The sequence below is a fragment of the Balaenoptera borealis genome, assembly GCF_965194805.1.
Source record: "Balaenoptera borealis genome assembly, chromosome: X".
Taxonomy (NCBI): domain Eukaryota; kingdom Metazoa; phylum Chordata; class Mammalia; order Artiodactyla; family Balaenopteridae; genus Balaenoptera; species Balaenoptera borealis.
In genome coordinates, this window is record NC_138881.1 from 34,388,216 (window position 1) to 34,401,156 (window position 12,941).

General features: G+C 39.1%; 1 protein-coding gene across 1 annotated transcript in view; it reads right to left on the bottom strand.

Annotated features, from left to right (window-relative positions):
• Positions 1 to 12,941, bottom strand: part of RPGR (retinitis pigmentosa GTPase regulator) — a 99,134-nt gene that overhangs the window by 68,979 nt on the left and 17,214 nt on the right. Inside the window, 3 exon segments of the mRNA XM_082378108.1 lie at positions 6,405 to 6,576; positions 7,527 to 7,712; positions 10,100 to 10,224. Coding sequence (XP_082234234.1) covers positions 6,405 to 6,576; positions 7,527 to 7,712; positions 10,100 to 10,224 — 483 coding nt within the window.

Here is a 12,941-nt window from a genome sequence, read left to right on the forward strand (position 1 = left end):
TGCAAACTCTGCCACTGAAATGTGAAAGTAGCCACAGACAATACATAAATGAATGGGCGTGACTGGCTTCTAATAAACTTTATAAAAACTGGTGGCTGACAACCTGGAAGAAATGGACAAATTCTTAGAAAAGCACAACCCTTCGAGACTGAACCAGGAAGAAATAGAAAATATAAACAGACCAATGACAAGCACTGAAATTGAAACTGTGATTAAAAATCTTCCAACAAACAAAAGCCCAGGACCAGATGGCTTCACAGGAGAATTCTATCAAACATTTAGAGAAGAGCTAACACCTATCCTTCTCAAACTCTTCCAAAATATAGCAGAGGGAGGAACACTCCCAAACTCATTCTACAAGGCCACCATCACTCTGATACCAAAACCAAAGATGTCACAAAAAAAGAAAACTACGGGCCAATATCACTGATGAACATAGATGCAAAAATGCTCAACAAAATACTAGCACACAGAATCCAACAGCACATTAAAAGGATCATACACCATGATCAAGTGGGATTTATCCCAGGATTGCAATGATTCTTCAATATACGCAAAACAATCAATGGGATACACCATATTAACAAATTGAAGGAGAAAAACCATATGATCATCTCAGTAGATGCAGGAAAAGCTTTTGACAAAATTCAACACCCAGTTATGATAAAAACTCTCCAGAAAGTAGGCATAGAGGGAACTTACCTCAACATAATAAAGGCCATATATGACAAACCCACAGCCAACCTCATTCTCAATGGTGAAAAACTGAAAGCATTTCCTCTAAGATCAGGAACAAGACAAGGTGGTCCACTCTCACCACTATTATACAACATAGTTTTGTAAGTCTTAGCCACAGCAATCAGAGAAGAAAAAGAAATAAAAGGAATCCAAATCGGAAAAGATAAAGTAAAGCTGTCACTGTTTGCAGATGACATGATACTATACATAGGGAATCCCAAAGATGCTACCAGAAAACTACTAGAGCTAATCAATGAATTTGGTAAAGTAGCAGGATACAAAATTAATGCACAGAAATCTCTTGCATTCCTATACACTAATGATGAAAAATCTGGAAGAGAAATTAAGGTAACACTCCCATTTACCACTGCAACAAAAAGAATAAAATACCTAGGAATAAACCTACCTAGGGAGACCAAAGACCTCTATGCAGAAAATTATAAGACACTGAAGAAAGAAATTAAAGATGATACCAACAGATGGAGAGATACACCATGTTCTTGGATTGGAAGAATCAACATTGTGAAAATGACTCTACTACCCAAAGCAATCTACAGATTCAATGCAATCCTTATCAAACAACCAATGGCATTTTTCACAGAACTAGAACAAAAATTTTCACAATTTGTAGGGAAACATAAAAGACCCCGAATAGCCAAAGGAATCTTGAGAAAGAAAAACAGAGCTGGAGGAATCAGGCTCCCGGACTTCAGACTATACTACAAAGCTACTGTCATCAAGACAGTATGGTACTGGCACAAAAACAGAAATATAGATCAATGCAACAGGATAGAAAGCCCAGAGATAAACCCACCCATGTATGGTCACCTTATCTTTAATAAAAGAGGCAAGAATATACAATGGAGAAAAGACAGCCTCTTCAATAAGTGGTGCTGGGAAAACTGGACAGCTACATGTAAAAGAATGAAATTAGAACACTCCCTAACACCATACACAAAAATAAACTCAAAGTGGATTAAAGACTTAAATGTAAGGCCAGACACTATCAAACTCTTAGAGGAAAACATAGGCAGAACACTCTATGACATACATCACAGCAAGATCCTTTTTGACCCACCTCCTAGAGAAATGGAAATAAAAACAAAAATATACAAATGGGACCTAATGAAACTTAAAAGCTTTTGCACAGCAAAGGAAACCATAAACAAGACAGAAAGACAACCCTCAGAATGGGAGAACATATTTGCAAATGAAGCAAGTGACAAAGGATTAATCACCAAAATATACAGGCAGCTCATGCAGCTCAATATCAAAAAAACAAACAACCTAATCCAAAAATGTGCAGAAGACCTAAATAGACATTTCTCCAAAGAAGATATCCAGATTGCCAACAAACACACGAAAGGATGCTCAACATCACTAATCATTAGAGAAATGCAAATCGAAACTACAATGAGGTATCACCTCACACTGGTCAGAATGGCCATTATCAAATGTTCTACAAACAATAAATGCTGGAGAGGGTGTGGAGAAAATGGAGCCCTCTTGCACTGTTGGTGGGAATGTAAACTGATACAGCCACTATGGAGAACAGTATGGAGGTTCCTTAAAAACTAAAAATAGAACTACCATACGACCCAGCAATCCCACTACTGGGCATATACCCTGAGAAAACCATAACTCAAAAAGGGTCATGTACCACAATGCTCATTGCAGCTGTATTTACAATAGCCAGGACATGGAAGCAACCTAAGTGTCCATCGACAGATGAATGGATAAAGAAGATGTGGCACATGTATACAATGGAATATTACTCAGCCATAAAAAGAAACGAAATTGAGTTATTTGTAGTGATGTGGATGGACCTAGAGGCTGTCATACAGAGTGAAGTAAGTCAGCAAGAGAAAAACAAATATCATATGCTAATACATATATATGGAATCTAAAAAAGAAAAAAAATGTTTCTGAAGAACCTAGGGGCACGACAGGAATAAAGATGCAGACGTAGAGAATGGACTTGAGGACACGGGGAGGGGGAAGGGTAAGCTGGGACGAAGTGAGAGAGTGGCATGGACATATATACACTACCAAAAGTAAAATAGACAGCTAGTGGGAAGCAGCCGCATAGCATACGGAGTTCAGCTCGGTGCTCTGTGACCACCTAGAGGGGTTGGATAGGGAGGGTAGGAGAGAGATGCAAGAGGGAGGGGATATGGGGATATTAGTATACGTAGAGCTGATTCACTTTGTTATATAGCAGAAACTAACACAACAATGTAAAGCAATTATACTCCAGTAAAGGTGTTAAAAAAAAAAAACAAAAAAACCGGTTGCTGGCCAGATTTGACCCATGGCCACAGCCTGCAGACTTGAGACCTAAATTAAGGTTATAAGAAAAAGGCTGCTGAGAGATGAAGCTAGAAAAGCAGGTGGGAGTTACATGGGGAAATTTACATTTATTTAAAAACAATATTAGGGATCCTCTGAAGACATTGGAGCAGATGGGAACTAAAGTGCACCTGAAGGAGATTAAAATAGAAAAGTACTAAGCAGGAGAGATTGGAGGTGGCAGAGAAAGGAGGTTTGGAAAATAGACAGTATATCATTTAAGCTCATGGTCTTGGCCTTATGCTTGACTGAGAAAACAGATGTCGTCAGAGCTGATTTGCTTTATCTTCTCACCAACAAATGTACAAATTTACCTACATTTTCCTGTTAAAATGTAGGATGTGTCTTTCCTCTTAACAAAGACTGCTCTGTATGCCAGCCCCTCCTGTCTTCTCAAGAGCTTTGCACCTTTGGTCATATCCTCTCTCTCGTGTGCTACCAATCTCTCCGGGACTACTGGCTCATGTCCATTAGGCACAGCGGTCCCCAAGGTCCTCAACCTTTCTGACACCAGGGACCGGTTTCGTGGAAGACAGTTTTTCCACAGGCCGGGGGTGGGGGGATGGTTCAGGCGGTAATGCGAGCGATGGGGAGTGGCAGATGAAGCTTCGCTCGCTTGCTTGCCCGTCGTCTGCCGCTCACCTCCTGCTGTGCTGTGAGGCCCGGTTCCTAACAGGCTGCAGACCTGAATCAGTCCGTGGCCTGGGGTTTGGGGACCCCTGCATTAGCACACAAATATGCTCTAGAATTTCCCATTGACTCCACATTTCCCTCTCCTGCCAGCCCATTTCTCTGCTCCTCTTCAGGACCAAAATAGGCAAAAGAACTATCTACACACTCTATCTCCTCTTCACGTCCTCATTTCCCCTTCATGCCTCAACTTTTAACACTCTGCCTTCTGTTCCGATCTTTCCCTGGAACTGCTCTTGTCAGGATCACCAAAAATCTCCATGATGCTTAATCCATGGGATGCTTCTTTGAACTCCTTTTCCTTGACCTTTGAGCAGTACTTTGAATTCATGACCCTACTCCCTCCTCATGTCCCTCCTCCTACCCTACTGGCTGATGAGGCTGGGGAAGGTGGTTTTGTGGGCTCTTCCTCTCCTCCCCCCTAAGTGTTAGACATTCTCAGGGCTAAATCCTGGGCCCTCTTTTCTTGCTACTCTACTCTCTAATAGGTGATTTCACCAACTTCCATGGATTATCAATACCATCTCTATGTTGATGGTTTCCAAATTTCTACCTCTAGTCCACATCTATCTTCTGAACGTTATTCTTTCATTTTCAACTGCCTGCTTGATATTTCTGCTTGGATGTCTCACAGGTATCTCAAGCTCAATTTTTAATTTTTTTTCTCAAAGCAGTCGACCATCCTCCTGCCTACACGTCTATGTGTGACCCATTAATGAGCAAGTTCAGTTGTTTCTATGACTAAAATGTATTTCAAATCTGCAAACACCATCATCTCTTGCAAAAGGCTCTTAAGTATTCTTCCTACCTCTAGTCTGGCATCCCTACATCCACACACCGGCAAAAGTGATCATCTTAAAATATAAACGGCACTGGAGCACATCACTCCACTGTTTAAAACCCTTTAATGACTTTCTATTACACTTTAAGAAAAACACTCAAATCAAATAGGCCTCTCATGGCCTATAAAACCATGGATATTTTTCTGCTGTCTCTTTTTCCAACATCATCTTGTCCTGCCTTTTCCCTCACTCTCTGAGCCCAGTGATCTTTCTTTCCTCTTCCTATAAACTGCTTCCAAACCTTTACCTACATTATTTTCTTTGCCTGTAATATACACATCTTCCCTCTTTGTGTAGCTACTTTTTATCCTCTATGTTTTAGCTTAAATGTCACCTCCTCAGTCATGTCTTCCCTGACCTCCTTCACTCCATGAGAAATACTGAAGTCTGCAAATAATTTAGAAAAAGTCACATTATATGTTGGATACAACTTTCAAGATATTTTTACTAAGTTGGTTTTAGCAAACAGTCACAAAAAGATACAGGATGGCTTTTCCTTTTGCTCTAGCTACAAAGTTCTATCTTCACATTCAAATCTCTTGAAGTGGGAAACAACTTGCCCCAAACCATAAACTTCTCTTTTCCTTGCACACACTGTTGCCAGAATCTACTTTTCCCATGTACAGGGCTGAAGAGCACCAGTGATTCCTATCTCCAAAGGAAACATACAGAATTTGTGGGTGAGATGTAGGAACCCAGCTCATTATCAAGGTCTTAGATGTAGACAATATTCCATTGCCATGGCCCACAATTCTTGACTGAGCTCCTGATCCTTTGTTACCTCAACCTTTTATCTAGGTTCCTGAGCCCAAAGATATTAAAATTATCTGTGCCACAGTTCTTAATCCCAGATGCCCAGATTTTCTTCTTAATTCCAAACCTACTGCTTACTCTGATTTCCTACCCTAGTTTCTTGTTCTGCCCCTATCATCTGAGTACATGCCCTGTAGTAACATAAACACACTCCTAAGATACACAAATGTCTGTAAACAAAACTATTTAGAAGAGGTGTATAATGGCTAAAGAGCTGGAATTACAATTTAAAACATGAAATCTGTATCTAATAGACAGTGGGGCAGAGGTGTTAATAATAACTATGCCTATATTTATGAAGAGGTTTCTGGGGGTGCTAGGCTCAATGCTAAGTATTTTATATGCCTTGTCTCATTTAACTGTCATGCACTCTCTAAAGTAGGTATTATTAAAGTTATTTCAAAGACATGGAAACTGAGGTGTAGAGAAATTAAGTAACTTTCCCAAAGCCAGTCACATAGTTAATAAATGTCAAAGCTGGCATCGGATCCCAGATCAATTTGACTCTACATCCTATGCTCTTAACCACGATGCTGTATTGCCTAAAGGCAGAACTTCACATAGGTCTACAAGACCTCCATTCAAATCCTGTTCACTTATAAAACTGAGTGACCTGAGTCACTCAATCTCTTCAAGCCTTGCTTTTCTCATATATAAAAATGAAGAATATAACTCCCACCTATTTCATGGAGTTGCTTCTCCATGTTTAAAGGAGATAATGTAAGAGAAGGTGATATGTATGTTATACACTGCTTAATAAAGATATGCTGCTGTCATTACATGGGATTTTTAAGGTCACCAAAGATGCTTCCTGTTAGTAAGAGTATTCTTGGATTTGAGTTCAAATGAGAGATGTCAGTCTCTAACTAGGAAGAAAACAATTTATTTAGACAAAACATCTTAAGATGAACATGAAAACAATGGAATAAATGGTACATTTCTTCTGAGAGCAGGCAGAGCATCAACTGTTACCTGGTTCCATTGGCGGCATAGGGCCCTCTTTATCAGGCATCATTTTCTCTAGCAGGTTAGTTGTAGGCATACAGAAAGGAACTGAACGAGGCGAAGAACAAACAGGTGGTACGAGAGTCCCTGCAATTGGAGGTAGTGTTCCTGTCGTTTGAATAGAGTCTGAGGATTTCTCCTTTAAAACAAACAGGTTAAATAAACTGTTAGATAATGTTATATACTTAATATTGATATAAACTACCCTGAGGTTGCTAAAAATATTGAAGAGAGAGACTTCAAAGTTGGCCAACGCCCTACAACATTCACTTTTTAATAATCCCCAAGGGCTCAAAAATGTTTTGTTTTGTTGCCTCTGTATCTAAGTTGCTCTAAATTGTCAATTTGGAAGTCTGTTTTTCACAAGGTGGGGAAAAGTGTGTGTTTTCTCTGTCTTCCCGGAAAAAAAAAGTTACTCAGGAGACACAAACCAACAACAACTACAAAATACTTATGGGATATTTCTCAATTTTTCCATATATACTTTTTCATAATAAAAAATCAAACTTAACTTTTTTTTTTACCACTAAAGGAATACATTTTGAAACTTAAAGCAATTTTTTAAAAAAAGGAATGTCTCTAAAAATTATTTGGCATTTTATTTTTTTAAAATGTAAGTGTCACTGAATAATTTTAAAGCACAGAATGAGAATCTCTAAATTTAATTGAGAAAGAACATTCCCTCTCTCAAATAAAGCCCTTATTTCTTTGTTTTCTACCTTTCATTAGTTATAATATATATATAACCTTTCATTGCTCATGAGGTATTAGCTTTACAAGATAAAAGCAAAGTAGAAGTCAATCCACAGATGGTTGAGAAAACAACTTAGCATTCAATCTGAGGTGATAAGATAGCGGTAAGTACCACTGTCTACAAGCAAAGGTTATCCATGATCATTTCAATTTTCTAGTTTGTGTGTTTACCAGTTTAATTCTGAGTTTGCTTTAAAAGTTTGTAAGCCCTCAATTCTAATCATTTTATTTAGTAAATTTACCTAAGAAGACCTTTCTTTGGTTTAAAAAGAAAATAAATTTGTTTTCTTTACAGTGCTAGACAACATTATTATATAGAATAGGTCACAACTGTACCCTCTCTCTTCGCCGCACACGTGCTGATAAAGATCTCTGCAGTACGTTTCCTGAAGTCAGATCACTGATCGGCAGAGATGTAGCTGAAGGTAAGCAACAATCATTTATTTCATCTAACTCAACGTCTTCTGCCACATCAAGTCGTGGAGTGGCAAAAACTAGCATGTGACATCCACCGCAAGCAACCTGCAGCATAAATTCACAGATAAATTAATTGACACTGGCTTCAAACACAAATGGGTTTGTTTTGCTTTTTAATTAATTAATTTTTTGGGGGGGTCTTTTTAATTTTACTTATTTATTTATTTATGGCTGTGTTGGGTCTTCGTTTCTGTGCAAGGGCCCTCTCTAGCTGTGGCAAGCGGGGGCCACTCTTCATCGCAGTGTGCGGGCCTCTCACCACCGCGGCCTCTCCTGTTGCGGAGCACAGGTTCCAGACGGGCCTGCACTGGCAGGCAGACTCTCAACCACTGCGCCACCAGGGAAGCCCCTAATTTATTTTTATTTTTGGCTGCGTTGGGTCTTCGTTGCTGCGTGCCGGCTTCTCTCTAGTTGTGGTGAGCAGGGGCTACTCTTCGTTGCGGTGCCTTCTCTTGTTGCAGAGCACCAGCTCTAGGCATGTGGGCTCAGCAGTTGTGTCGCGTGGGCTCTAGAGCGCAGGCTCAGTAGTCATGGCGCACGGGCTTAGTTGCTCCGCGGCATGTGGGATCTTCCCGGACCAGGGCTCGAACCCGTGTCCCCTGCATTGGCAGGCTGATTCTCAACCACAGCACAACCAGGGAAGCCCCACAAATGGGTTTTTAACAGTTTTCAGCTACAAAGCATTAACTTAGCGGTAGACTTCCTAGACTGACTGACTGAAATCTCTCTCTCTCTACACACACACACACACACACACACACACACACACACGTGAATTACAATATATATTCTTATTTTTAAAATTTATTTTATTTATTTATTTTTGGCTGCGTTGGGTCTTCATTGCTGCGCACGGGCTTTCTCTAGTTGTGGCGAGCGGGAGCTACTCTTCGTTGTGGTGCACGGTCTTCCCATCGCAGTGGCTTCTCTTGTTGTGGAGCACGGGCTCTAGGTGCACAGGCTTCAGTAGTTGTGGCACACGGGCTCAGTAGTTGTGCCTCATGGGCTCTAGAGCGCAGTCTCAGTAGTTGTGGCGTACGGGCTTAGTTGCTCCACAGCATGTGGGATCTTCCTGGACCAGGGCTCCAACCTGTGTCCCCTGCATTGGCAGGCAGATTCTTAACCACTGCACCACCAGGGAAGCCCTTACAATATATATTCTTTAAACACTATTATTGAAAACTAGAACAAGTTTAACATACCATTTTACTTTCAACTGAATATACAGTATAGAGAAAAAAACCTATTTGGCACATTATATTTCTCTTTACAAGTTAGAAAATGCTATTTTAATCTTGGAGCAACACTAACAACTTGAAAAAATTACTCAGACAAGTTCTACGTGGAAAGAAGGGACCCAAGAATAAATCAGTCTCTTGGGATAATTATGTCTTTATACATGAAGATTTTTTAAGTTTAATGCTTAAAAGTCCTGAGAGCAAAACGCAAGCATGCACAATGATAGAACAATGAAAAAGTAAATCAACATCCAAACGATTTTGAGAAATAACTGATTTTCAATAAAATGCTTAAAAAAACATTGTGTTTGCAATACACAGACTTCTGGTATCTTCATAGTGTTCTACATGGCATAGAAGAGCATACTCTGAACCTTTCCCTTCGTATGTTCAAAGTTAAAATTGATATGTTTTCTGTATAGCACTTTTTAAAAACCATCTTCCCCATAAGATTATAAGCTTAGTCAATGAAAATCTGGTCACTGTGTTCATCGCTGCATGCTCTGTATTCCTCATCCTCAGTCCAGTATCTTGTACCAAGCAGGTATTCATTAAACAGGTGTCAAATCAAGGAATGGAAGTGTTCCATAGTACGAGGCTCTGAGCCTTTGGAGAACAAATTCCAAGTGATATTATCATCACCGAGTAAACAGAATTTTCAGGTCTATAGTTCTTAATTGGCAAAAGCGTTAGAAACAACAGAGATATGGTGCCTGATGGGGATGTCACTGAAACAACACCTTATCCAAATAACACTTAACCAATTAAACATAATTTCAAAACTCTTCATTTATTATCAGATATTTTTCTTGTGCAGGATTTGAGAGTCCTAGTGATATCTAATCCAGCAAATATTTACAGATGACCACTGTGAGTGAGGCACTCTGCTGGGAGCTACAGGAAACACAAAGCTTCCAGGCATGGCACAGTCCTGGCTCTCAAGAGACATATGAAAATGAAGTAGAAGAGTCAAGATTAGGGCAAAAAGGAAGATGTTAAAGGAGGAACATTAGAAAAGGGACAGATTTTCAGAGTGCCATGATGTCTGACATTTGGCCTTTAGGACACAAGTATATTTACTAGATATAGCCATGATATTTCATATAAACAGAAAAGTACTTATTTTCTACGAAATACTAAAAGACTCAAATATAGGAAGATGAACATGTAAACAGGGAAATGTGATGCCCTTACCAACTGTACTGTAAACTTCAAAAAATTAGAACACAAAGTGGGAACGAACTGATTGGCAAAACTCTCCAGTCCAAGTCCTAATTTTCCACGTCGATCGTCTCCAAAAGTATACATAAGGCCTAAATCTAAAATGAAAAAAAAGAGAGAATTATAAAAGTGTCACTTTCATGGATCTATTTGTAAATAGACAAATACATTAACTTACATTGCAATTTTCCCCTCATATTCTGCATTAAATTTACTCTGCTCCACTGATGTTTCCACACTCTCTATGGTTTCTGTTGTCCACACATAACATTAGGCAATAGATACCCCGAGAATAACTCACTGAGCTCTCGGTGGCTTGTGAAGTTGAGACCCAGGTGTGTGAGGTGCTGTGTGGAGCAGCAGCCACCCAGCATGAGATCCTGTGATACACACCATCTCAAGAAGGAGATTTTTGTATTCTGACCTCCTACATCCCAATACAATCTATTTTCTTTTTTCCTCAGGTCATTGATTAGGTCAGGGGTTTTCAACCTCGGCACTACAGACATCTGAGGCCAGATAATTCTTGGTTGTATGGGTCTGTCCTGTGCATTGTGGGATGTTTAGCAGCATCCTTGGCTTCCACCTACTAAATGCCCATAGAATACCCTGCCTCTGCAGTTGTGACAATCAAAAACATCTCCAGACATTGCCATGTGTCTCCTGTGGAGACAAAATCACTAGTTTAGATCAATCCAACTGTCTCTTTTACTTCTGCTTCAGGGTTGTGGAAAGCTGCTGAAGGAAATGGCATAAACCAACCAAGCTGCTGGTCCCTATATCAATACTGGGGTCCCCTATATAGCTGGGCCAAGATGATGATGAGTAATTTTGTCGCTTCTCTCCAGTTAATCCTTTTGCCCACTGCCATAGCAGGTATTCCGTACATTCACTCCTCAAGCCTTTCTTTCATACTCTCCATCTCAAGTGAGGTAAGTGCCATGGAAGCAGAAGGAAAGGAAAGGGTGCCAGTATAGGTGCAGAGGAGGGGCTCTCCCTCCAGTCTGGAGATTAGGAAAGGCTTTTAAACTGAAGCTGAAAGGATTAGGGTTTAGTTACAAGAAGAAGGGAGCAAAGAATCTTCCAGGCAGAGGCCAGCAGTACATACAAAGGCTGTGAATCAAGAGAAAACACAGCACAGTCAAGAAGCCGAAAGGCAACCAATGTGTCTGGAGCACAAAGGTGAGAGTGGTATGAGATGAGCCTGAAGAGGGAAGAAGGAATCACACGAAAGAGGATCTTATTAGCTCATATTAAGCATTTTTGAACTCTATATTAAGAACAATAATAAGCTAAATGAATGGTTTTAAGCTGGGAAATGACAAGATCATATATGGGGACCTGTACTTTAAGATGGCAAAGTAACTGTATAGTAAGAAAAGCCACGAGAACTGCCTGAAAAAATAATTAGAAATAATAACATAATTCACTAAAGTGGCAAGTTCAAAAATTAATATATTAGAAACAAATAGATTACCTATAAATAAGCAATAACCAGCATTTAGATTCTAAATTTAGATTGTTATAATTCTTACTATTAGGTATTTATTTCCTTTCTTTATATATACTCCTTATCATCTTTTTGCTTTCCTCCTCCTTTTTTTGACCCTGATATCCTTATTCAAAATGTTAAGGTTTTTTTTTTTTTTTAAAACCTGATTATCTTTAGCCAGAAAAAATAAACTCTGATCAAGCTGCCTGATCACACTTCCAACCTCAGAGAGCTTTTTAAAACATGAGCCACTGGCTATAATGTGGAACTGGCAAGAACTTACAGATAACTCACTACATATCTCTCATTAGTCCTGGACAATGAAAAAATTCATAACACCTGTCCCTGGGGAGGATTCATGAGCAAAAAAGTCAAATAAAATTAATGTTCAATTATTTGTGCTGAAACTTCTTTCATCAGGAGTAAAGGTATTATGAAAGTTTAACCAAAAAACCTAATTGTATGTTAAATGATCCATAAAAAGTGTGTATTTACTATCAGTGGCAATTTAGAGTTGATGGAAAATGGTAGTAAAGACAGAGAAACTGAGCTTAAGACTTGCAGTAAGGCATACCTATCAACAACTCTTCTGGGATTGTGAATGAATAGTAATTCTTTACATTCTATATAGTTCAATTTCATGCTACATTAATAAGGACACTGATACTTGAAAATGGGCAGGTAGTTCTCTCTGAAAAGTTCTTTGGGGAAGAAGGGACAGTACTTGGTAGTACCTTGTATTTGCTGAGCCCTAGTTCCCCTAAGCAGATACCATTAGATGAGGTCCATCATAGCAGAAACTTGTAAAAGAAGGGGGAAAATGCAGAAATACCAGTATCTAGATTATTTCAAAATACTATATGATTTATGACTTTTTAATGCTTTACTTTTTAGATAGAAATGTGAGCTACAAATAGAGAAATCACAGAGCCTTTTATTCCAAAGTAATTAAAATTATGGAGTTTATATATATATTTTTTTGTAATTCAAATGAAACATCTCACTTAATTTTTATTCTTCTCAAATTACATATTTTTGTTTAATGTGTCAATAATAGTTTAAATTTATTGATGTATTTGTGAAGCTTTATGCTCATTATTTCTTTTTTTTTTCCTAACATCTTTATTGGAGTATAATTGCTTTACAATGGTGTGTTAGTTTCTGCTTTATAACGAAGTGAATCAGTTATACATATACATATGTTCCCATATCTCTTCCCTCTTGCGTCTCCCTCCCTCCCACCCTCCCTATCCCACCCCTCTAGGGGGTCACAAACCACCGAGCTGATCTCCCTGTGCTATGCGGCTGCTTCCCACTAGCTAT